At 36.9% G+C, this 26,678-nt stretch overlaps 1 protein-coding gene and 1 non-coding gene across 11 annotated transcripts in view; both read left to right on the top strand.

The window, feature by feature from the left end:
* STXBP5L (syntaxin binding protein 5L) overlaps positions 1-26,678 on the top strand; it is a 380,897-nt gene that overhangs the window by 68,246 nt on the left and 285,973 nt on the right. For all 10 annotated transcript variants that reach the window (XM_060639858.3, XM_060639856.3, XM_060639862.3 and 7 more), the window contains exons 4-5: positions 20,107-20,188; positions 24,310-24,410. In XM_060639858.3, coding sequence (XP_060495841.3) covers positions 20,107-20,188; positions 24,310-24,410 — 183 coding nt within the window. The remainder of the gene's footprint in view (positions 1-20,106; positions 20,189-24,309; positions 24,411-26,678) is intronic.
* Positions 20,384-20,493, top strand: LOC132684413 (U6 spliceosomal RNA). The gene has a single exon (XR_009612636.1). It is a non-coding gene; the product is annotated as a U6 spliceosomal RNA (small nuclear RNA).

Here is a 26,678-nt window from a genome sequence, read left to right on the forward strand (position 1 = left end):
TGGTCATACATTTGTGGGTCTATCTCTGGGTACTTGATTCTTTTCCCTTGATCTATGTATCTGTTTCTGTGCCAGTACTACACAGTCTTGATAGTTATAGCTTTGTAATACAACTTGAAGTCTGGAATTATGATATGTCCAGCTTTGGTTTTCTTCTTCAGACATTACTTTGAGGGGCACCTGGGTGGTTTAGTTGGTTAAGCATCTGACTTCAGCTCAGGTCATGATCTCACAGTTTGTGAGTTTGAGCCCCGCATTGGGCTTTCTGCTGTCAGAGAGCCTGCATCAGATCCTCTGTCTCCTTCTCTCTCTTCCCCTCCATCACCCTCTCTCTCTCTCTCAAAAATAAATAAACATAAAAAAATTATTTTAAAAACCCCATTACTTTGACTATTCAGGGTCTTTTCTGGTTCCATACAAATTTTAGGATCATTTGTTCTAGTTGTGTGAAGAATGCTGGTGTCATTTTGATAGGGATTGCATTGAATGTGTAGATTGTTTTTGGTAGTTTCAACATTTTACCAGTATTCTTCTAATCTATGAACATGGAATGTTTTTCCATTTCTTTGTGTCTTCTTCAGTTTCTTTCATAAGCTTTCTACAGTTTTCAGCATACAGATATTTAACCTCTTTGGTTAGGTTTATTCCTAGGTATCTTATGGTTTTTGATGCAATTGTACATGGGATCAATTCCTTGGTTTCTCTTTCTGTTGCTTCATTATTGGTGTATAGAAATGCAACTGGTATCTGTACACTGATTTTATATCCTGCAACTTTGCTGAATTCATGTATCAATTCTAGCAGTCTTTTGGTGGAGTCTTTTGAGTTTTCCATGTAGAGTATTGAGAAGAGTGAAATTTTGAATTCTTTGCCAATTTGTATGCCTTTTATTTCTATTTGTTGTCTGATTGCTGAAGCTAGGACTTCCAGTACACAGTTGAACAACAGTGGTGAGTGTGGAGATCCTGTCATATTCCTGACCATAGGAGGAAAGCACCGTCACTTTTTCCCCATTGAGGATATTAGCTGTAGGCCTTTCATATATGTCCTTTATGATGTTGAGGTATGTTTCCTCTATCCTGACTTTCTTGAGGGTTTTTATCAAGAAAGAATGCTGTATTTTGTCACATGCTTTTTCTGCATCTATTGACAGGATCATATGGTTCTTCTCCTTTCTTTTATTAATGTGGTATATTAAATTTGCAAACTGTTTGATTTGCAATAGTGAACCAGCCCTGCAGCCCAGGAATAAATCCTACTTGATTATGGTGAATAATTCTTTTAATATACTGCTGAATTTGATTTGCTAGTATCTTGTTGAGAATTTTTGCATCCACGTTCATCAGGGATATTGGCCTGTAATTCCCCTTTTGAGTGGGGTCTTTGTCTAGTTTTGGAATCAAGGTAATGCTGACTTCATAGAATGAATTTGGAAGCTTTCCTACCATTTTTATTTTTTGGAACAGTTTGAGAAGAATAGGTATTAACTCTTCTTTGAATGTCTGATAAGAATTCCTGTGAGAAGGCATCTGGCCTAGGACTCTTGTTTTTTGGGAGATTGGTGATAACTGATTCAATTTCTTTGTTGGTTATGGGCCTGTTCAAATTTTCCATTTCTTCCTGTTTTCAGTTTTAGTTTTAGTAGTTTAGCATTTGTCCATTTCTTCCAGATTGTCCAGTTTGTTGGCATATGATTTTTCATAGTATTCTCTTAGAGTGTTTGTATTTATTGTACAAACAATTTATAATATATAGTTGTATTGGTGTTGGTTGTGATCTGCCCTCTTTCATTTGTGATTTTATCTATTTGGGTCCTTTCTCTTTTATTTTTGACAAGTCTGGCTATGGGTTTAGCAATTTATTTATTCTTTCAATGAACCAGCTTTTAGTTTTATTGATCTGTTCTGTGTTTGTTGTTGTTGTTGTTGTTGTTGTTGTTTCTATATTGTGTATTTCTGCTCTAGTCTTTATCATTTCCCTTCTGCTAGCTTCAGGCTTTATTTGCTTCTCCACCTTTAGGTATCAAGTTAGGTTGTGTAGTTGGGATCTTTCTTGTTTCTTGAGATAGGCCTGAATTGCAATGTACTTCCCTCTTAGGACTGCCTCTGTTGGATCCCAAAGGGTTTGGACTGTTGTGTTTTCATTTTCATTTGCTTCCATGTATTTTTCAATTTCTTCTTTAATTTCCAGGTTAACACACCCATTATTTCTTTTTAAGTTTATTTATTTTGAGAGAGAGAGAGAGAGAGAGAGAGAGAGAGAAAGCATGAGCAGATGAGCAGGGTGGGGCAGAGAGAGAAGGAGAGAGAGAGAGAGAATCCCAAGGAAGTTCTGTACTGTTAAGGTGGAGCCCAATTCGGAGCTCAAACTCACGAACCATGAGATCATGACCGGAGCCGAAACTAAGAATTGGACCGAGCCACCCGAATGCCCTAACACATTCAATCCATTATTTAGTAGGATGTTCTTTTTTTTTTTTTTTTTTTTTTTTAAGCTAAAGGAAAGCCTCTACTGCAAACAAAGGCAGAGACAGTGTAGCTAAAAGTAAGTCATGGAAAATGAATATTTCAAAATTCCTTTGGAATTACAAAGCACAACCCCCGACCAATGGCACAGAAATGATGGCCCATCATTGCAATTTTTGCCCCAGTAAATATACACTATTTGCATTACATTCAGAATAAAGTGGCAATGAGGAAGACCATTTTGACACAGCCTGGCACTTATAATGTCACTCTCTGCCTTCCTGTGAATATTCCATTTTTGTACAATGTTAAAGAAATCACATTTTTTGAGAGGTGGGAAGATGGCGGCATAGGAGGACACTGGGCTCACCGTGTCCTGCTCATCACTTCGATTCCACCTACACCTGCCTAAATAACCCAGAAAACTGCCAGAAGACTAGCAGAACGGATTCTCTGGAGCCAAGGGTAGACAAGAGGCCCACGGAAGAGGGTAGGAAGGGTGGAGAGGTGGTGCCTGCTACACGGACTGGTGGGAGGGAGCTGGGGCGGGGGTGGGGGGCAGCCCCACTGGCCAAGCAGAGGCCCCAAGTCTGGCTTGCAAAAGCGGAGGGGCCGGATGGAGTGTGTTCTGACAGCAAGCGGGACTTAACATCTGGAAGGTTATAAGTTAACAGCTCTGCTTGGAGAGCGGGAAGGCTGGAGGACAATGGGAGGGAGAGTTGCTGAGCCCCGGATGACAGAGCTCAGCCTGGCGGGGAACAAAGGCACTCGCCAGCGCCATCTTCCTCGCCCATCCCCCAGCCAAAATCCCAAAGGGAACCAGTTCCTGTCAGGGAACTTGCTTGCACCGCGCAAACACCCAATGCTGTGCCTCTGCGGATCCATACCTCCAGCGTTGGGTCTGACCCCCTCCTGGTGCCACAGGGCCCCTCCCAAAGTAGATCACCGAAGGATAAGCAAGCTGAGCCTGCCCCTCCTGCCCCCATGCACCTTGCTGATCCACCACAGCTAATATGCCAGATCCCCAAGACCACAAGCCTGGCAGTGTGCAAGTAGCCCAGATGGGCCACGCCACACAACAGCGAGAGGGGACGAGAAGGTACACACCAGTCTGACTGTGGCCCCAGCTGTGGGCTGGGGGCAGACATCAGGTCTGACTGCGGCCCTGCCCACCAACGCAAGTTATTCAAGACAGCACAGGGGAAATGCCCTGCAGTTCTGCACCACTCCAGGGACTATCCAAAATGATGAAACGGAAGAATTCCCCTCAAAAGAATCTCCAGGAAATAACAACAGCTAATGAACTGATCAAAAAGGATTTAAACAATATAACAGAAAGTGAATTTAGAATAATAGTCATAAAATTAATCGCTGGTCTTGAAAACAGTATAGAGGACAGCAGAGAATCTATTGCTACAGAGATCAAGGGACTAGGGAATAGCCAGGAGGAGATAAAAAATGCTATAAATGAACTGCAAAATAAAGTGGAGACAACCACAGCTCGGATTGAGGAGGCAGAGGAGAGAATAGGTGAACTAGAAGATAAAATTATGGAAAAAGAGGAAGCTGAGAAAAAGATAAAAAAAATCCAGGAGTATGAGGGGAAAATTAGAGAACTAAGTGATGCACTAAAGAGAAATAATCTACTCATAATTGGTATTCCAGAAGAGGAAGAGAGAGGGAAAGGTGCTGAAGGTGTACTTGAAGAAACAATAGCTGAGAACTTCCCTGATCTGGTGAAGGAAAAAGGCATTGAAATCCAAGAGGCACAGAGAACTCCCTTCAGATGTAACTTGAATCGATCTTCTGCATGACATATCATAGTGAAACTGGCAAAATACAAGGATAAAGAGAAAATTCTGAAAGCAGCTAGGGATAAACACGCTCTAACATATAAAGGGAGACGAATAAGACTCGTGACGGATCTCTCTACGGAAACTTGGCAGGCGAGAAAGGAATGGCACAAAATCTTCAATGTGATGAACAGAAAAAATATGCAGCCGAGAATCCTTTATCCAACAAGTCTGTCATTTAGAATAGAAGGAGAGATAAAGGTCTTCCCAAACAAACAAAAACTGAAGGAATTCGTCACCACTAAACCAACTCTACAAGAGATCCTAAGGGGGATCCTGTGAGACAAAGTACCAGAGACATCACTACAAGCATGAAACCTACAGACATCACAATGACTCTAAACCCATATCTTTCTATAATAAAACTGAACGTAAATGGACTAAACGCGCCAACCAAAAGACATAGGGTATCAGAATGGATAAAAAAACAAGACCCATCTATTTGCTGTCTACAAGAGACTCATTTTAGACCTGAGGACACCTTCGGATTGAAAGTGAAGGGATGGAGAACTATTTATCATGCTCCTGGAAGTCAAAAGAAAGCTGGAGTAGCCATACTTATATCAGACAAACTAGACTTTAAATTAAAGGCTGTAACAAGAGATGAAGAAGAGCATTATATAATAATTACAGGGTCTATCCATCAGGAAGAGCTAACAATTATAAATGTCTATGCGCCGAATACGGGAGCCCCCAAATGTATAAAACAGTTAGTCACAAACATAAGCAACCTTATTGACAAGAATGTGGTAATTGCAGGGGACTTTAACACCGCACTTACAGAAATGGATAGATCATCTAGACACACGGTCAATAAAGAAACAAGGGCCCTGAATGATACATTGGATCAGATGGACTTGACAGATATATTTAGAACTCTGCCTCCCAAAGCAACAGAATATACTTTCTTCTTGAGTGCACATGGAACATTCTCCAAGATAGATCACATACTGGGTCACAACACAGCCCTTCATAAGTATACAAGAATTGAGATCATACCATGCATACTTTCAGACCACAATGCTATGAAGCTTGAAATCAACCACAGGAAAAAGTCTGGAAAACCTCCAAAAGCATGGAGGTGAAAGAACACCCTACTAAAGAATGAATGGGTCAACCAAGCAATTAGAGAAGAAATTAAAAAATATATGGAAACAAACAAAAATGAAAATACAACAATCCAAATGCTTTGGGATGCAGTGAAGGCAGTCCTGAGAGGAAAATACATTGCAGTCCAGGCCTATCTCAAGAAACAAGAAAAATTCCAAATACAAAATCTAACAGCACACCTAAAGGAACTAGAAACAGAACAGCAAAGACAACCTAAACCCAGCAGAAGAAGAGAAATAATAAAGATCAGAGCAGAAATAAATAATATAGAATCTAAAAAAACTGTAGAGCAGATGAATGAAACCAGAGTTGGTTTTTTGAAAAAATAAACAAATTGGCAAACCTCTAGCCAGGCTTCTCAAAAAGAAAAGGGAGATGACCCAAATAGATAAAATCATGAATGAAAATGGAATTATTACAACCAATCCCTCAGAAATACAAGCAATTATCAGGGAATACTATAAAAAAATTATATGCCAACAAACTGGACAACCTGGAAGAAATGGAAAAATTCCCAAACACCCACACACTTCCAAAACTCAATCAGGAGGAAATAGAAAGCTTGAACAGACCCATAACCAGCCAGGAAATTGAATCAGTTATCAAAAATCTCCCAACAAATAAGAGTCCAGGACCAGATGACCTCCCAGGGGAGTTCTACCAGATGTTTAAAGCAGAGATAATACCTATCCTTCTCAAGCTATTCCAAAAAATAGAAAGGGAAGGAAAACTTCCAGACTCATTCTATGAAGCCAGTATTACTTTGATTCCTAAACCAGACAGAGAACCAGTAAAAAAGGAGAACTACAGGCCAATATCCCTGATGAATATGGATGCAAAAATTCTCAATAAGATACTAGCAAATCGAATTCAACAGCATATAAAAAGAATTATTCACCATGATCAAGTGGGATTCATTCCTGGGCTGCAGGGCTGGTTCAACATTCACAAATCAATCAATGTGATACATCACATTAATGAAAGAAAAGATAAGAACCATAGGATCCTGTCAATCGATGCAGAAAAAGCATTTGACAAAATTCAGCATCGTTTCTTAATAAAAACCCTCAAGAAAGTGGGGATAGAAGGAACATACTTAAACATCATAAAAGCCACTTATGAAAAGCCCACAGCTAATATCATCTTCAATGGGGAAAAACTGAGAGCCTTCTCCCTGAAATCAGGAACATGACAGGGATGTCCACCCTCACCACTGTTGTTTAACATAGTGTTGGAAGTGCTAGCATCAGCAATTAGACAACAAAAGGAAATCAAAGTCATCAAAATTGGCAATGATGAAGTCAAAAAACTGTAAGGATGGGGCACCTGGGTGGCTCAGTCGGTTAGGCATCCAACTTTGGCTCAGGTCATGATCTCACAGTTTGTGAGTTCAAGCCCTGCATCAGGCTCTGTGCTGACAGCTCAGAGCCTGCTTCAGATTCTGTGTCTCCCTCTCTCTCTGCCCCTCCCCTGATCATGCTCTGTCCCTCTCTCTGTCTCAAAAATAAATAAACATTAAAAAAAACTATAAGGTTGATTACAAAGAAAAAGAAAGGGGAAAAAAAAGAATGAAAGAAAAAGAAGTAAAAAGAATAAAAAAGCCTTGGCAAAAAAAAAAGAGAAAAGGAAATGAAAAATACAAACAAGAAACTTTGACTCTGATTCCAAAAGAAAAAACTGAAGAAGAAAGAAACAAAGAAAAAAGAAAGATAGGTGTTGTTTTGAAGCCCTGGATCTCAGTGCATTTGGTATATGGGGGATGTTGGCTATGCTGGTCTTCCAGAGAAGAGGTCAGCTGCTTTGGCATAGAGTCCCAGTAAATAAGCATTTGCCAGGCACAGGAGGTTGGGGTTTGGTGTTAGTGGGTCCCACCTCCACTGGGGGCAGCTGTATTGCTCTCTGAAGTGCCACTGTGGTGTTGTTGGGGGGAAAATGGTGCCACTCTAATATCTTGTCTTGAACCAGGGATCTCACACCCCCCTGCTGTTCAGGCAGCCCTCACAGAATAGCAAAGGCAGTAAGCTCACCCTGTGCCACAACTCCCCTGCATTTTCCCAGCAAGCAGCTGGGATTCAAAAGCCAAAGTCTGAAAGGATCCAGCACAGATGTGCTCCTCTCCTTTGGAGTAGAGCTCCATGCTGTGTGAATTCCTCTGTCCCTGAGAAACAGTCCCACTCCTGCACAGTGTGTGGAATCTATGTTGTTACTACTAAAGGCAGCAAAGGTAATATTCCCTTTGGGCGCACCTCTGTCTCCTGATGATGAAAAGCCTTTGGCTGGCACCTGCAGGGTCTTTTATCCTTGGGAGGCAATAAACACTCTTCCAAAAGTACTCCAAATGGGGAATGTTCTCTCTCAGTGGCTGTGCATTTTTCATATAAGGCCTTTATTTTGTTGAGGTATGTTCCCTCTAGACCTACTTTGTTGAGGATTTTTATCATGAATGAATGTTATAGTTTGTCAAATGCTTTTTATCCATCTAGTGAAATGATCATGTGGTTTTTATCCTTTTTCTTATTTATGCAGTGTGATTTGTGCAGATTGATTTGTGATTGAACCAATTATGCAGATTGATTTGTGATTGAACCACCCTTCAACTCAGGAATAAATCCCATTTGGTTGTGGGGAATGATTCTTTTAATGTACAGTTGGATTGGATTTGCTAGTATTTTATTGAGAATTTTTACATCCATGTTCATCAGAGTTACTGGCCTGTAGTTCTCTCTCTCTCTCTCTCTCTCTCTCTTTTATGGTATCTTTATCTGGCTTTGGTATCAGGGTAATTTTAGCCTCAATTGGGAAGTTTTTCCGTTTTTATTTTTTTGGAATAGTTTGAGAAAAATAGGTATAAACTCTTCTTAAAAATTTTTTAATGTTTATTTATTTTTGAGAGACAGAGAGAGACAGAGCATGGGTGGGTGAGGGGCAGAGAGAGGGAGACACAAAATCCGAAGCAGGCTCCAGGCTCTGAGCTGTCAGCACAGAGCTTGATGCAGGCCTCAAACTTACAAACTGTGAGATCATGACCTGAGCCAAAGTCAGACGCTTAACTGACTGAGCCAGTTATTAACTCTTCTTTGAATATTTGATAGAAATGGCCTGTGAAGCCATCTGGTCCTTGACTTTTGTTGGGAGTTTTTGATTACTGATTTCCATCTCCTTGCTGATAATTGGTCTGTTCAAATTTTCTATTTCTTCCAGCTTCATCTTTGGGAGGTTATATGTTTCTAGGAATTTATACATTTCTTCTAGGTTGTCGAATTTGTTGACGTATAATTTTTTGTAATAGTCTCTTACAATAGTTTGTATTTCTGTGGTGTTGGTTCTTATTACTCCTCTTTAAGATTTCATTTAAGTCCTCTCTCTCTCTCTCTCTCTCACTCTTTTGTGAGTCTGCCTACAGGTTTATATTGTTTATCTTTTCAAAGAACTAGCTTTTGGTTTCATTGATCTGTTCTATTGTTTCTTTTGTTTGCATATCATTTATTTCTGCTCTAATTTTTCATTAAATCTTTCCTTCTGCTGGTTTTGGGTATTGGTTTTTCTTCTTTTTCTAGCTCCTTGGGTGTGTAAGTTTAGATTGTTTATTTAACATTTTTCTTGTCTTGGGGTAGCCTGTATTGCTATGAATTTGCATCTTAGAACCACTTTTTCTGCCTCCCAAAGGTTTTGGGTTGTTGTAATTTCATTTTCATTTGTTTTCATGTATTCTTTTATTTCTTCATGTATTTCCTGGTTGCCCCATTCATTGTTTAGTAGCATGTTATTTAACCTCTATGTATTTTTTGTTTTTCTAGTTTTTTTCTTGTGGTTGACTTCTAGTTTTATAGTGTTGGTAGAAAAGATGCATGGTATGACTTTGATCTTCTTGAATTTGTTGAGGCTTGTTGTGTGGGCTAATCTGTGGTCTCTTCTGGAGACTGTTCCATGTGCACTTGAAAAGAATGTGTTTTTTTTCTGCTGTTTTATAATGGAATGTTCTCAATAGATATGTTAAATCTATCTGGTCTAATGTGTCACTCAAAGCCACTGTTTCCTCATTGATTTTCTATTTGGATGGTCTATCCATTGATGTAGGTGGGATGTTAAAGTCCTCTACTATTATTGTATTACTATTGATTAGTTCCTTTATTTTTCTTATCAACTCTTTTGTGTATTTGGGTGCTCCTATGTTGAGTGCACAATATTTACAATTGTTATACCTTTTGGTGTATTGTCCCCTGTATGATTATATGTGTTCTTTTTCTCTTGTTAGAGTCTTTTTTTTTTTTTTCAAGTCAGTTTTGTCTGAGATAAGTATTGCTACCCCTGTTTTCTTTTGGCATCCAATTTGCATGATAAATTGTTTTCCATCCCCTCAATTTCAATCTGCAGGTGTCTTTAGGTCTGAAAAGAGTCTCTTGTGGGCAGTGTATGGGTTCGGTCTTGTTTTTTTATCCACTCCATCACTCTTTGTGTTCTGATTGGAATGTTTAGTCCATTTACATTCAAAATAATTGTTGGTAGGTATGTTTTCATTGCCATTTTATTACTTGTTTTATGGTTGTTTTTGTAGTTCTTCTATGTTCCTTTTTTCTCCTTGCTGTCTTGTTTCATGGTTTGCTGGCTTTCTTTCATGATATACTTGAATTCCTATGTCTTTAATTTTGCATATCTATTAGTGGTTTTGATTTGTGGTTACCATTAGATTTTCATATATCATCTTCTGCATGTACTAGTTTATATTAAGTTGATGGTTGCTTAAGTTTGAACCCATTCTTTACTCCCCTCCTCCACGTTTTACATATGATGTCATAACTTACATCCTTTTATTTTGTGAGTTCTTTGACTGATTTTTGCTGATACACTTTTTTTTGTACTGCATTGTGCTTCCTTCTTTTCTTACTCTTAGTTATGGTCTTTCCTTTCCACTCATAGAGTTCCCCTTAACATTCCTTGCAGGTCTGCTTTAATGGTCATGAACTCCTTTAGCTTTTGTCTTAGAAACTCATTATCTCTCCTTGTATCCCAAATAATAGCCTTTCTGGATAGAGTGTTCTTGGTTGTAGATTTTTTCTTTCAACACTTTGAACATATCATACCATTCCCTTCTGGCCTGCAGAATTTCTGCTGAAAAACTTCTGTGGTAGCCTTATGAGATTTCCATTTTATGTAATGATCTTCTTGATGCTTTAAAATTTTTTCTTTATCACTACTTTTTGCCATTTTAATTGCTTTGTGTCTTGGTGTGGACCTCCTTGGTTTGATTTTGTTGAGGGATTTCTGTGCCTCTGGGATCTGGATTTCTGTTTTCTTCCCCAGATTAGGGAAGTTTTCAGCTATTATTTCTTCCAATAATTTTCTGCTCCCTTTGCCCTCTGTCCTTCTCCTGGGATACCTATAATGTAAATATTATTATGCTTGATGGAGTCGCTGAGTTCCCTAAGTCTATTCTCATTTGACATAATTCTTTTGTGTCTCCCTTGCTCAGCTCTATTACTTTCCATCACAATGTTTTCCAGGTCATTAGTTCATTCCTCTGCTTCCTCTACCTGCTATTTATTCCATCAAAATGAAAATTTTTATTTCATTTATTGTATTCTTCATTTCTGATTGGTTCATTTTTTTATCTCTTTGTTAACTGTCTCACTGATATCCCTTCTTTCCTCAAGTTCAGTGAATATCTTTGTGATCATAACTTTAAATTCTCTATCCAGCATATTACTTATATCAATTTTGCTTAAGTCTTTTGCTGTGATTTTGCTCTGTGCTTTCATTTGCATATTCCTCTGTCTTTTCTTTCTGTCTAACTTACTTAGTCAGGCTTTCTATGCTAGGAAAGTCAGATATGTCCCCTCTCTTTAAATTAATGGCCCAAAGAAGAAAAGGTCCTGTAGTGCCCTGCACTGCAGTATCCCCTGTTCACCAGAACCTAGTGCTTCAGGTTTGTTTCCTCTGCATATTGCTTGTGCCCTGATGTTGTTTCTTGGCTGCTTTTCCCTCCATTCCAGTCATCTTCAATGGCTCTCTTTGCCTGTTTTGGTCAGTGTTAGGTCCCTGTAGTGTTAGGGGCCATTCTCTGGGGCTGCCTTGGGTTTGACTTTAGTAAGACTATTTGTTTGCCAGAGATGCAGTAGCAGCAAACTGTAGGGCACTTTCCCTCTGTTATCCCTTGAGAAGCTTTCATTGGTAGTTGGGGCCTGCAATCAGACCAACTGTCTGCCCCCAGCCCACTGCTATGGCCACCATCTGACTGGTCTGTGATTATCTTCCCTTCACCCCGTGGCAGAAGTCACTCTAGAGTGGTGCCGGCTGTGTTGGGGTTGCTTGCATACTGCCAGGCTCATAGCCCATTTTGAATTGACTCTAGCCAAGAGTATATTGGAGGGTTTAGGTACAGTGTCTGCCATTTTGCACCCTGGTGAGAGGGGACATGCTGTATCTGGGACAGCTAGGGTGGGGCATGCTGTTTTAACAAGGTGTGAGCCAGTCTGTTTGTAAAAAGACCTATTACAGTTGCTAGAACCCGGGAAGGCTGATGCAAAGCTGCAGAGCGCATGAGTGGGGCCTGCAATTTTAACATGGTGCATAGAGATCTTCTGCAGGAGAGGCCCCACTGTTGCCCCTGGGACCAAGGCCCACAAAGCATGCAGGTCAGGAAACAAGGTGTTGGCAGCGTTTGTGCTGGTCTTCTCTGGGAGGGGAGCCATAATGCTGTGATTGAGGAAAGTGTGACTGGAAAGGGTGGATCCACTGAAGTCTGGGGGTCTAGGGTTGGCATACACAAGTTAGATAGTGAGTGTTGGGCCTGTGTTGGTTCCCGCTGATGGCTATGTGATCATGCTGGTGGGGGAAGAAAATGGCACCTGCCAGCTCCTTTGTTCCTGGAGAAGTCCCTCAGTGAACCCTGCCCCTCCAGACATGCTCTGAGATTAGTAAATAACTCTTCCTCCAGTCTGCCTGAGATGTTTATTAAATTGCTGCTTCTGTGCTATATCTCTGTGGGCTTTTTGTAGTGCTGTCTCTTTAAAAGCAGAGACAGCTTCTGATTGCCTCTGGGCTCTCCCAGAACTGAGAAGCTTATTTTTTAAATTCCAGGTTTTAAGTCATGCTGGTTGTCAGCACTCACAAAATTTGGCCACTCACTCTAGTTTTCAAAGCCAAATGTCATGGGGATTCGTCTTTCTCATGTGGGCTTCCCAGTGTGATAGTCTGTTTCTCTCCCTTCTCTGTGCCTGATGCTGTCTCCCCCCTTGGACAGCCTATGGTCTGTTTAGCTCCCTACCACATCGCTGCTCTTCCTACCTCTTTGATGTGGCCTCCTTTCTGTTACAGTTAGTTTTGGAGTTTGTTCTGCCCATATTGTTTTCTGGGTTATTATCTCGTTATATGGAGTTATCTCTGGAGTGTTATATATTCATGGGACAAAAAGGTGAACTTAGGGTTCTCCTACTTTGCCATCTTTCCAGCCTCTCTTATCTCTTTTTAATGACAGCCATTCTGACAGGTATGAGGTAATAGCTCTTACATTTCCCTGGTGATTATTGAGGTTGGGAATTTTCTTTTTACCTATTGACCATTTGTATGTCTTTGTGAAAATGTCTGTTCAGGTCTTCTGTCCAATTTTTAAAAAATTTTGCTTTTGATTTTTAAGCATTCCTTATACATTTTGGATATTAACCTCTTATCTGATATATGGTTTGCAAATATTTTCTTCCATTATACATATTGCTTCTTCATTCTGTTGTTTGTTTCGCTATATAGTAGCTTTTTGGTTTGATGTAGTCCCATTCGTTTATATTTATTTTTGTTACTTGTGCTTTTGGTGTCATAAGCAAAATTGTCAATATCAATGTAAAGGAGATTTTTGCCTCTGTTTTCTTGCAGTATTTTTTTGGGGGGGTGTTTAGGTTTTATATTTAAGCCTTTAATACATTTCATGTTAATATTTCTGAATGATGTGAGATAGGGGTTCAGTTTCATTTTTTTTTCACATGTGAATATCCATTTCTGTACAGAGAAAACACCCAATACCATTTATTGAACAACCTGTCTTTTCCCTATTGTGTGTTCTAGGCTCCTTTGTCAAATATCAGTTGACTGTATATGTGTGGACTTATTTCTGGGCTCTTGATTCTGTTTCACTGGTATGTGTCTGTTTTTATGCTAGAATCATACTGTTTTGGTTATTATAGCTTTCTAATATAGTTTGAAATCAGAAAGTGTGATACCTCCAGCTTTAGGTTTGTTTCTTAGGAGTACTTTGGTTCCTTGGTTCTTTTGTGGTTCCATAAAAATTTTAGGATTTTTTTTTTCTATTTCTGCGAAAACTGGAATTTTGATAGGAATTACAACAAATCTATGGATAGCTTTGGGTAGTATGGACATTTTAACAGTATTAATTCTTCCAGTTCACGAACACAGGATATCTTTCTATTTGTGTCTTCTTCAATTTATTTCATCATTATCTTAAATTTTTTATTTTACAAATCTTTCACCTCCTTGTTTAAATGTATTCCTAAGTATTTTATTGTTGTTGTTGTGCATGTGTGTTTTTCTATTACTGTAAGAAGGTTTTGTTTTCTTTATTACTCTTTCTGATCTTTTGTTGTTAATGTATAGAAATGAAACTGATTTTTGTATGCTGATTTTATATCCTGCAACTTTACTAAATTCATTTATTCTAATATTTTTTGGTATTATCTTTAGGTTTTTCTACATATAATTTTATGTCATCCACAGAGATAATTTTACTTCTTCCTTTATGATTTAGATGTCTTTTATTTCTTTTTCTTATTTTATTGCTTTTCCTAGGACTTTTAGTACTATGGTGAATGGGTGTCATGAGAGTTGGTACTGTTGTTCTCTTGATTTTATTTATTTTTATTTTTTAAAGTTTATTTATTTATTTTGAGAGAGGGGGAGAAAGAGAATGAGAGAATGCATCGGAAAGGCAGAGAGCAAGGGAGAGAGAGAGAATCCCAGGAAGGCTCCACACGGTCAGTGCAGAGCCAGATGTGGGGGTCGAACTCACAAACCATGCCATAATGATTTGAGCCAAAATCAAGAGTCGGTCACTTAACTGACTAAGCCACCCAAGGTGCCCCCTCTTGATTTTAGAGGAAAAGCTTCCAACTTCTTTCACCAAGTATGATGTTAGCTGTGGGCTTGTGGTATATGGCCTTTATTATATTAAGGTATCTTCTTTCTATACCCAATTTATTGGGAGTTTTTTTTTTTTCATGAAAGCATGTTGAATTTTGTCAAATGTTTTTTTCTTCATCTTCTAGAGAATTATATGATTTTTATCTTTCATTTGTTAATGTGGTGTATTATTTTGTTTACTTATGTATGTTGGACCATCCTTTCATCTCAGTGATTAATCCTACTTAGTCTTGGTGTCTGATTCATTTTGTATGCTGTGGAATTGGTTTGCTAATATTTTGGAGAGAATTTTTGCATCTATATTCATCAGGGATATTGGCCTATAATTTTCATTTCCTGTACTGTCCTTTTCTGGATTTGGTATCAGAGTAAGGTTGACCTTGTAAACTAAGTTTGAGGGTGTTGTCTCCTCTTAATTTTTTTAGAAGACTTTGAAAAAGATTGGCATTAATTCTTTAAATGTTCTGTGGAACCATCTGGTCCTGGGCTTTCTTTTGTTGGGAGGTTTTGATTATTGCTTCAATCTCTGTAGCCATTGTTACTCTGTTTAGATTTTCTGTTTCTTCATTACTTATTCTTGATAGGTTTCATGTTTCTAGGAATTTATCCATTGCTTTTGGGTTATCCAATTTGTTGATGTATAGTTGTTCATAGTAGTTTCTTATGATTCTTTGTATTTCTGTGGGGTCACGTGTAATGTCTTCTCTTTCATTTGTAAGTTTATTTTCCTCTTTTTTTCTTGATTGATCTAGCTAAAGGCTTATTTTGTTTATCCCTCCAAAAATAAACATGGCTCTTAGTTTTATTGATTTTTTTCAATAAAAAAATAAAAAATCTCTAATCTTTATCTCAGTTATTTCCTCCCTGATTTTTATAATTTCCTTTTTTTCCCTGTTAATTCGGGCTTAGTTTGTTCTTTTTCTAATTCCTTTTGGTGTAAAATGGTTGTTTATTTGAGATCTTTCTTTTTTCTTAATTTAGGCATTTGTGGCTATAAACTTTCCTTGTAAAACTGCTTTTCCTACCTCCCATAAGTTTTGGTGTGTCTTATTTTCATTTACATTTGTCTCAAGATACTTTATGATTTTCCTTTTGGTTTCTTCTCTTAGCCATTGGTTGTTCAGGATTGTTTGTGTGTTTTTCTTTCTTTTTAAAATTTTCAAGTTTATTTATTTATTTTGAGGCAGAGAGCAGGGAAGGGGTAGAGAGGGAGAGAGAGAGAAAATTCTAGGTGGTACAGAGCCCAATGTGGGGCTCAAACCCATAAACCATGAAATCATGACCTGAGCTGAAATCAAGAATCAGATGCTTACTGACAGCCACCCAGGCACCCTACAATTTTGCATTGTTTAAATTCTATTTTAGTGAATTTTTCAGCTTTCCTTCTGTTACTGATTTTTAGTATAATACCACTGTGGTCAGAAAAGATACTATAAATTGTTTCAATATTCTTGCTTTGTGTGCCAACATATGATATATCCTGGAGAATGTTTTGTATGCCCTTGAAAAAAAATGTGTATTCCGGTCTCTTGAATGTAATGTTCTTTATATGTCTGTCAGGTCCATTTGGGCTGTAGTGTTATTTAGGTCCACTATTTCCTTCTTAATTCTGTGTGGATGATTTCTCTAATGTTGAAAGTGGGGTGTTTAAGTGCCTTACTATTATTGTGTTCCCTTCTATTTTACCCTCCAGTTGTGATAATATTTGCTTTAAATATTTAGGTGCTTCAGTGATGGTACATACATATTTATAACTGTTATATCCTCTTGATGAATTGACCCCTTTATTACTATATTGTGACTTTTTCCTTTTGCCACTGATTTTGACTAAAAGTCTGTTTTATCTGACATCAGTATATTTTGGGTTACCATTTGCATGGAATGTCCTTTATCATCCCTTCAATTTCAGCCTATGTATATCTGTAAAGCTAAAGAGAGTCTTTTGCAGACCACATATCATTGGATCTCGTTTCTTATCCATTTAGGCACTTTGTGTCTTTTGATTGGAGAATTCGTTTATTTACATTTAAATAATAGATAGGTAAGTACTTGCTATTGCCATTTTAAAAATTATTTTCTGAATTTTTAATTCCTTTGTCCTTTGTTCTTTTTTTTCTCTTTTTATTTGTGTTATTTATATATATATATATATATATATATATATATATATATATATTTATGTACTTTAATTCCTTTCATTTTATCTTTTATGTAACAACTATAGATTTTTTTTTCTTTTTGGTTACTATAAGGCTTATATAAAACATCTTAGAGATATAATAGTCTAAGCTGATAACAGCTCACTTTCAATCATGTACAAAAACTCTACACTTTTATTTCACCTCCCCCAACAATTTATGGAATTGTCACATTTTACATCTTTATATATTGTGCATCCATTAACAAATTATTGTAGCTACAGTTCTTTAAATATTATCCTTAGTTTTTATAATAGAGATAAAAGTGATTTATATACCACCATTAAAATACTAGGGTATTCTGAATTTATGTATTTATTTACTCTTTATAGTGAGTTTTATACTTTTATGTTTTTATGTTGTTACATAATGTCCTTTCATTTCAGCTTGAATCCCCTTTCATGTTTTATTAACAGCAAGTTTAGTGGTAATGAACTCCCTTAGCCATTGTTTGTCTGGGAATGTCTTTATTGTTCCTTCATTTCTGAAGGACTGTTTGGCTGGGTGTAGTATTCTTGGTTGGCAGATTTTTTCTTTCACTACTTTGAATATAATATCCCACTACCTCCTGGCCTGCAAGATTTCTGCAGAGAAATCTACTGATAGACTTATGTGAGTTCCTTTGTATGTGACAAGTTGCTTTTCTCTTGTTGCTTTCAAAATTATCTCCTTGTCTTTGACTTTAAACGTTTGATTATAATTTTTCTGAGTAATTTCTGGGTTGATCTTGCTTGGGTTCCTTTAAAAAATTTTTTAAAAAAATATTTGTTTATTTTTGAGAGACAGAATGCGAGCAGAGGAGGGCAGAGTGGGAGACACAGAATTTTAAGCAGGCTCCAGGCTCTGAGGTGTCAGCATGGTGCCTGACATGCAACTTGAACTCACAAACTGTGAGATCATGACCTGAACTGAAGTCAGATGCTTAACCGACTGAGCCACCCAAGTGTCCCATGAGTTCCTTTGAACTTCCTGTACCTGGATATCTATGTCTTTTCCACAGTTTGAGAAGTTTTCAACTATTTTCCTTAAATAATCTCTCTGCTTCTTTCTCTTCCTTCTCTGGGACTCTCATGATGCAAATACCAACTTGCTTGATGGTATCCCATAATTTACTTAGACTTTCTTCACTCTTTTTTTGTTCTTCTGTCTAATTTCAGATGATTTATCTTTGAGTTTGCTAATCCTTTTGTGTGATCAGTCCTGTTATTGAAGCTATGTTCTAAATTTTTCATTTCTGGCATTGTATTCTTGAGCTCTAGGATTTCTGTTTGGTTCTTTTTTTATAGTTTCTGTTTATTAAATGTATTTTGTTCATGAATTGTTTTTCTGATTTTGTTTAGTTGTGTTCCTTTTGCATTTTCATTCACTTTTTAAAAAGATGATTATTTTGAATTCTTTTCTGGGTAAATCATAGATTTCCATTTTTGGGGGGTCTGTTACTGGAGTGCTATCAGTGCTCTTTGGTAGTGTCATATATATTTAATTCTTCATGATCTATGTTGCCTTGCATTGGTGTCTGTGCATTTGCAGGAGCAAATGCCTCTTTCAGTTTTTATAGAATGGAAGGTAAAGGCCTTCTCTTGTCTGTTCCTTGGACTGATAGTATTACTTCTAGAATCACAGTTGTGCTGGGTTGGAGCTGGTTACAAGGCTGTCACTGGATCTGCGGTAGAGTCTGTGGTTGGGCTTGTTACCAGGGCTTAGGCCAGTGTGGATCACTTCTGGTCCCTGGGTGCATACTACTGCCTGTAGTACTTTGTTAGTAGGGTGGTACTGGACAAGGCTTTACGTGTGGCTCCTGTTATCAGGTAAGTAGACAGTGGGCTTATTATCAGGTAGATGGTGGGTGTGGCTCCCATCAGATCCCTGGGAGAACTGCTGCCTCCTTACTTGATGGCTCCCTAGGTAGGCAGGATTGACCCTAGACTGTACCTAAGAGGTGCTGGAACTGAGCCTCAGGGCTGTTTTACAATCCACAAGAAAGATTAGGATTCTCAGACTGGCTCTGTGGACAGAGATGGGCATGTCTCCCTCCAGGTCACTGAATAGGCTGAATTTGTCCCTGATCATGGCTTAAGGGGCTCAAGTTGAGTATAGGGACCTTTTAGGATCTTTTGGAGTACAGTCGTAGCTCTTACCAAGCCCCTGTGCCTGTAGAACAGCTCATGGATTGAGGCTGGAGGTGTCTCCTGTCAGGTCCCTGTGGCAGCAGGACTATTCACAGGCTGCAGTTGGAGGGGTTGGAACTGAATATAGGGCCCTTTCAGAGTTATCAGGATTGCAGGTAAGAATGTTCCCCACTGGGATCCTGGACCCTCAGGATTGCTGGCTGGCTGTGACCGTGAGGAGGCTGGGATCATGTATAGGCCCTTTTAGGATCATTGGGAGGACAGATGGGAGTGACTACAGCCTGGACCTCTTGCCAGCAGGCCTACTTGTGGACTGTGGCTGGAAGGGGCCCAGAGTAGAATATGGGGCTCTTTCCAGATCTTCAGATGCATAGATGGTAGTATCCTCCACTGGGACTCTGGACCCTCAGGACTGCTGGCCGACTGTTAGACTGTTGCTGTGAGGAAGATAGATCCCTTTCAGGATCTCTAGGGGCACAGACAAGAGTGTCTCCAACAGGGTCACTGTGCCAGCAAGATTGTTCCTAGACTGTGGCTGAGAAAGTCTAGAGCCTAGTTACAAGGTTGTTTAAGAATCTATGGTCTGCTTGAATTTGGTGGGCTTACTTCCAGTGGCTCCTGCACTGTACCCAAGAGGAGCTAGAGCTGGTTCAAAGACCACTTCCAGTCCACAACTGATGTAAAGTCTGTATGACTACCACCTGATTTGGGTAAGAGTGACTCTTCCAGGTCTCTTGGCATATAGCAAATTCTGGTGACCCCAAGTTGAATGGGGGCTGTAGCTGAGTTCTGAGGGGGGGGGGGTGCAGAGCTATTTCTATTTCTGTAGTTGAGACTACAGTCAGTAAATCAGTTGCCTGGAGTAAGCCTGCCTTCTTAAAACAACACTTTTCAGTCTAGGACTGCACTGGGGTTTTGCAGCCTCCTATATGGATCTGGAAGCTCACAGGAAGGCACTTTTGTCTGTGCATGGATGCCAAGTTGTTGTCAAGAAGGGCATTTGTGCAAGAGATGTCCTATTTGGCCATTTTGTTGTCCTGTGTTACATAATGTTATTTGCATCAACTAAGATATTTTAACTCTTTATTTACAAAAATCAGGATAACTTAAAAGCAAAACATTAGATGCTAAGTAAGTTAGTTTTTTCTTTACTAATTAATACTAGTACTAAGTAAAATCTTAGAATCCTTGACATTTATTATATTAGACTCGGGAGACCTGGAGTTGATTGTTATTGCCAACATGAAAGTGGTGCAGCAGTCCTGCAGCTCCAGTTCTTGATCAATGAGGTAAGGATTTTCTTGACTATCACAGAGGCATACACATATGCACTGCATTAGTTGATGTGATCTTTTTAATATTATGATATATAAAAATATATTATTTTTATTTAAATATGTTATATTTTGTATATTCTAAATGCTTAAAGATATGTATGTGTGAAATATTATTCATGGTCACATTTCTTAAAAAAGAATATTTCAGTGCTCACTTTGGCAGCACACATACTAAAACTGGAATGATACAGAGAAAGATTAGCATGGCCCCTGTGCAAGGATGACATGCAAATTTGTAAAAGACTATTTTAGTATTTGTCAATTTATTAGATTGTAAAGGAAAAAGGTCGTACCAGAAGAATGTTATTGTTATTCAGCATAATTTACAGATTATTTAATTTTTTTAAACTTACTAAAACCAATTGCTTCCTTGATCACTAAATTTTTTTCTGCATGCCAACTTAAATTTTATAATCCAGCACTAACTTCATGTTTTGCCTTTATCTTTCATGAAATAATCTTTTCAGTTATTTACCTATGGGTTCTGCTATCTATATATTTATACATATTTGTTGGTATATGTATGCATTTTTATTTATTTGTATATCCATAGGTATTATGACAATTGACTCCCTACTCCATCCCTGTTTTTATAGACCTATGGTGATAAAGAGCCTCCTAAAGACAAAGTATGTAATTAATTATAAAGCTCAGAAAGGTTGCAGATCTTTCATTAGTTGAAGACTTCTTAAAGCCTTCTGGACTCATATTTTTATTCATATTTTAAGTGGGTCATTGAGTTTTCTAGAGCTGTGTTCAATTAAGTGAGCCAGTCAATGCAAAAATGCTTTAAGGATTTGTGCCATACTGGGGTGCCTGGGTGGCTCAGTTAAGCGTCCAACTCTTTTTTTTTTTTTAATTAATTTTTTTTAACGTTTATTCATTATTGAGAGACATAGAGCACGAGCATGGGAGGGGCAGAGAGAGGAGACACAGAATCTGAAGCAGGCTCCAGGCTCCAAGCCACCAGCACAGAGCCCCTTGTAGGTTTGAACTCACAAATCGTGAGATCATGACCTGAGCCAAAGTCAGACGCCCAACTGGCTGAGCCACCCAGGCGCCCCTAAGTGTCCAACTCTTGATATCTTCTCAGGTTCTGATCTGGTGGTTGTGAGATTGAACCCTGCATCCGGCTCCATGCTGAGCATGGAGCCTGCTTGGGATTTTCTCTCTCCTTCTCTCTCTGCCCCTCCCCCACTCATGCATGTGTGCTCTTTCTCTCTCTCAAAACAATAATAATAATAATAATAATAATAATAATAATAAAAAGCATTTGTGCTGTACTGAATTTAGGCACATAGCAGACTCAACTCAGTGCCTTGAGAAAAAGAAAATGAATTATTGCTGATTGTTTCCTTATGACATGAATGATGATTTTATTCACTATCTCCATATATTTACCTATATTTTTTCTAAAAATTTTATAATCATAAACATGGGTAAAATGGTTCATAGAGCTTTGTATCAGAGATAGTTAGGGCATGAAAAATTTGTGATGTTGGCAAATGTCCACCCTTTACTTCTTTTGGCTGAAAATCTTTCTCAGAAGATTGACAAACCTAGCATGTTTTACCTTATAGTCATATTTACTATGGGATACCACAATGAGAGAGGGAGATAAAGAAGAAAAGGGAAAATTTTTAAAAACATTTTATTATAATACTTGTCATTAGTATTTAGAATGCCAACCTTTTTGAAGTCTCAGTGTTACTCTGTAACTCTTAGTAGAGTGATCTCAGCCTTTTGCCTTCTGCATGGCTGTTCACTAGCAGGTATAACTTGTTTCTAGGTGATTTTCTCTCATTTTGATCCTCTGAGAATCATCTTGAAATCCTTAGGTTTACTTCTGTGCTGTATAACTAAGTAAAAAGAAAGCCTTTAACATCCTTCAGTTTCCATCATCTAACCAGAACTAGTTACCCTGATCCATCTTACACTCAGCTCTTCTACTTTTTTCCAAACTTTCTAGTCTGACCTCATGGCTGGTGTTTTTATTTGTTTTTAATCTTTTCACAAATTTTTATTACTTGTGCTTTTTACAGATTCACTTTGCTTTTATAAATAAGTCCTAGACACCTGCTGATGTGCTTACTTTCTTATGTGTCTTATAATCTTTATTGGTGGTGTTACGCTCAGTGGTACTGTTCATGTCCCTCCAAAATGATAAATTGTTTCCTATTTTTGTCATAGAATTAATAATTCTATGACTTCCTTCTTAGATTTATTTGGCTAGTAAACTGATGTTGAACATATGTTGCTTTATTTTAATTCCATTGCCTTTGGCATATTGTATCTTTTGTATAGCACATAACTATTTATAGAATTTTTATTAATTTCATGTATCATGTTCTATCCCCACCCTAGTCTAAGTGAATTTCCATTGTCCTTAGAAAGGAGATCAGCATCCTATATCTAAAAAAATTAGCCTATCAAGCACTGGCAAGCAATCCTAGTAACATTCCAGTTTGTTTATAAGAAACATTTGGGGACAGTTTATACATAAAACAAGCAAACAAACATAAAAATCCTCAAGGCCTGTATACAGTACATTTTATTACATGGAATGTAATTATGGGTTCATGTTAAAAAAATATATATGAGTGTATACTTTTAATCATGTGTATTTATATACTAATATATAAATGTGCAAATTATATACATTTTAAACATATTTTAATGGATATACTCTTGGATTATGATTGATGTTTTAAAAGCTATTCTTTGAGCCTGAAATCACAGGTATACAATATGAGCAGAAGCATGATAGGATACATGAGCATTTTTGTCTTAGGAATCTAAATGTTCTTCTATAACAATTTCTATCTTCTCTTTTTTAATCCCTAATGAAGAAATAAATTCTGGGAATTTCATTATAGTTAATCTGATCATCTAAATGGGATAATCATATTGATATCTCCAGTTGATATTATAAACTATGAAAGGTTACTTGTAACAGAGTACTTTGGAAAATATGAAAAGAATTTTAGATATCTCAGGGTATGATGATTCTGCAAGATCTGGCATTTTCAGCTGGGAAACCTATAATGGTAAAACTTCTGACATAGTTTAAGATGTTCCTAGCTCACGTAAATAGTTTAAGCATACATATCTATGAAATCATACATGGCAGCTAGTTATCTGCCCTTATGGTATCTGCCATATTAAAAGGTAGAAAACATACTAGTGTATTTGAAATATAATTTATTTGTATTTGGACATAATGTAAAAAAAAATCTTTGTATTTTTGTAGTTATACTGAATTCTAATTGGAGAAATGTTTTCTTTTATTAAAGGTGTTTTCTTTTATCACAGATGAAGCTTCTTGAAACCAGTTAATTCTTGAAAATAAATTATACCACATGTACTTTTTAGAAAATATATATAATTTACAACTGTACAGAGAATCTTTACAAATGGTGAATAAAATATAAATATAAAATATAAAATATGACCAGATTGCAATTTTAAAACTTGGTTGGATATTTTCTTTTCTGGAAAGCTACATAGTATGAGAAGTGAGAAAATTAAACTTAGTTTTTCCCAAAGAAAATATAAAAAATTTTTTTCTAAGGTTTTTTTAGTGTTTATTTATGTACTTTGAGAGAGAGAGAGCATGAGCAGGAGAGGAGCAGAAAGAGAAGGAGAGAGAGAATCCCAACTAGGCTCTGCACTGTCAGCACAGAGCCTGATGTGGGGCTTAATCCCATGACTGCAAGATCATGACCTGAGCCAAAATCAAGAGTTGGACACTTACCTGAATGAGCCACCCAGGTGCCCCTACAAAAAATTTTTAATATCCATAACGATGCTACAATAATTATTTCTCTCCAGTGGCAAATGCATATTCCTTGAGCTAGTCATCCTGACTAGCAGTAGTTCACTTGCTTCTTCTATTCAGCATTCTTAGCCCTCCTGATTGAAGTATGTACAATAGTTTTCTTTACATTTCTAGGTTATATAGATACAAGTAACTCTTAAAGTAGTGTAAAAAAGAGCAAATCAGCTTGTTGGTTTTGCCTAACAAAAAACTCTTAAGGAAGTCACTCACTTACTTTGTCTTCTTTTTGTTTCAGGGTGCCTTGGTTAGTGCGAGTTCAGATGATACACTTCATTTGTGGAACCTTAGACAAAAAAGGCCAGCTATTCTTCATTCTCTTAAATTTAATCGAGAACGGTAAGAATGTCTGAGTTAAACAATTTCTTAATGTATGAAAAAAGTGTTTCCTGAGAAGGAAGGTTAGGTTTCAAGGTTAACCTTCATTTTTTTCATTATCTTAATATCTAGAAATAACTTAATGTTAGCCTTGTTTTTATAGTTTATTTCATAGAAAATTCATAACTGATATACATTTAATCATCTACTAATGGGGAACTCCTAACATTTTTATTCTCACTATAAACTGGCACTACAACAATGATGTGTTCTTTCCCCTAGGCCAGGGTGCTGAAAATGCCCTAAAATTTGAAAGTCAAGTAAATACTAAATGTATTTTTATACCTTTTGATCATGGCAATTGTGTCTTACATTTTCAGTCTTTTGCTTAAATATTTTTACATGAAAAAAATAGCAGGAGAAAGTTTTAGATTCCAAAAATATTTGTTGAGCAGTACTACACATTCAAGCTAAATGTTTTCAAAAATGACAATTTGATCAGAATTTAGATTCCCTCATTTTAGAATGAAATATTAATAATGAGAAAGAGAAAATTGATTGGAAATGGGAAAAATTAATAGGTTTTATTTCTAACTACCAAATTTTAATGTGTCTAGTGTTGTATTCAATTAGTCCTAGAACATAATTCACATCTACTCAATTGATAATCCACCTGGAGATAAAGTAAAATTTGTATTTCTTTATCTGTCTCTGTAATTTAACTATAAAATAACCTGATATTTGTTTATTATTTGGAAAACAATCTAACTCTTTGCAGTGAATGAGAAGGGCCATCACAGGAAAATTTGATGTTAATGAAAGGAAAAGAAACCCCTGAGAAGTAAATTTACACAGATTAGCAAGTACTATTCAAATTGAGGTAGGTGAATAATGGAGGCAGGCAGTCATTGCTGAGAACTCAAGATAGTACTTACATTGTTGAATAGTAATACTTTAATATGTAATCATCACTATATGGGCAGAGCTTAATGAAGTGAATCTCTTTTTATAGCTATGTGAGAAAATAGGATGGCAGTTATGCAGACATTCTTTTTTTTTTTTTTTTTTTTTTTAACCTGAAGCTTTTTCTTTTTCTGTTTGGGTGCATACTATACTATTTAAATAATTAATCCTCAATATTCTGAGTAATATTCATAAGTATTATTTCTACAGTATTTTAGGATCTGGCATCAATGGAAATTTTTATTATACCTAGTATATTTTGAGAGGAGAGAATATATATTTTAGATGTTTGCTAAAACTAGATAGAGTTTATTTAGATCTAATTTTGGTTATATTATCTTAAATTTTAAAGTAATACAACAGAAGTTTCAGGATATTGAAAAATTTAAAGATCAGTCAAGAGTTGTTATACTATTCCTGTTTTTTACCACTAAAAATATCATGTACTCAGATATTGACATACTGATTTTTTCTCTTTCACTGTTTGTAAGATTTTGTTTGTTTCTTTGAATGGACTGAGTAGATCTGGCCCTACACTTCTGTGTAGATGGACAGAATAGGCTTTCCCCCCTTACAGTTGGAATATTGAAGGAAATTTTCTGGCTCCTTTCATGGCCCTTTGTGGAGTGGGGGAAAGAAATGATGGTGATGATTTCCAATTATACTTTTATTATCTCAACTGAAGTACTTTAACTGTTAGCAACATAAAAGAGCAAGCCGGCAGATTTTGGATAAGTTTAAATCATAGGAATTGTATAGGCACTGCTTATTTTAATGCTGACAAAAATGTGATATCTATGTGGTTGACAAAGATAAATTCATCATCTTGAATTTGAAAATAAATTATCTTGACTTGAAATAATCATTAACTATCACATTCTCTTGTATAGGGGGGAAATATTTTTAAACTTATGATAAATAGAAGCCTTAAGTCTGTAAAGGAGAATTCAATGAAGCACTTTTTGGAACTCTACACCTTCTTAAATTAGTCATTTCACTATGTAAATTTCTATATATTCTTATGCTTATGCCAAATATATATTTAATTTATATATTTTATGCTATAAATTTTAGATTATTTTTTTATTAGGGCACCTTCAACCTTTGGTCTTAAAATCTTTGAGGCAGTAACAGTTGAGAAATAGGTTTAGATATTTCAGCTGCTTCTGGGGAATTATCCTTGGATTCCCTTAAAATCTGATTTTAAAGCTAAATATGGAAGAGCAACTGTTTTGATCTCTGTGATGCATGATCTGAAAATGAATAAAATAAGTCATTTATATTTTAGTCCTTGCTATCACTGATCATAAATTGTACAAAGTTGGG

The sequence above is a fragment of the Panthera onca genome, chromosome C2 (genome assembly GCF_046562875.1).
Source record: "Panthera onca isolate mPanOnc1 chromosome C2, mPanOnc1 haplotype 2, whole genome shotgun sequence".
Classification (NCBI taxonomy): Eukaryota; Metazoa; Chordata; class Mammalia; order Carnivora; family Felidae; genus Panthera; species Panthera onca.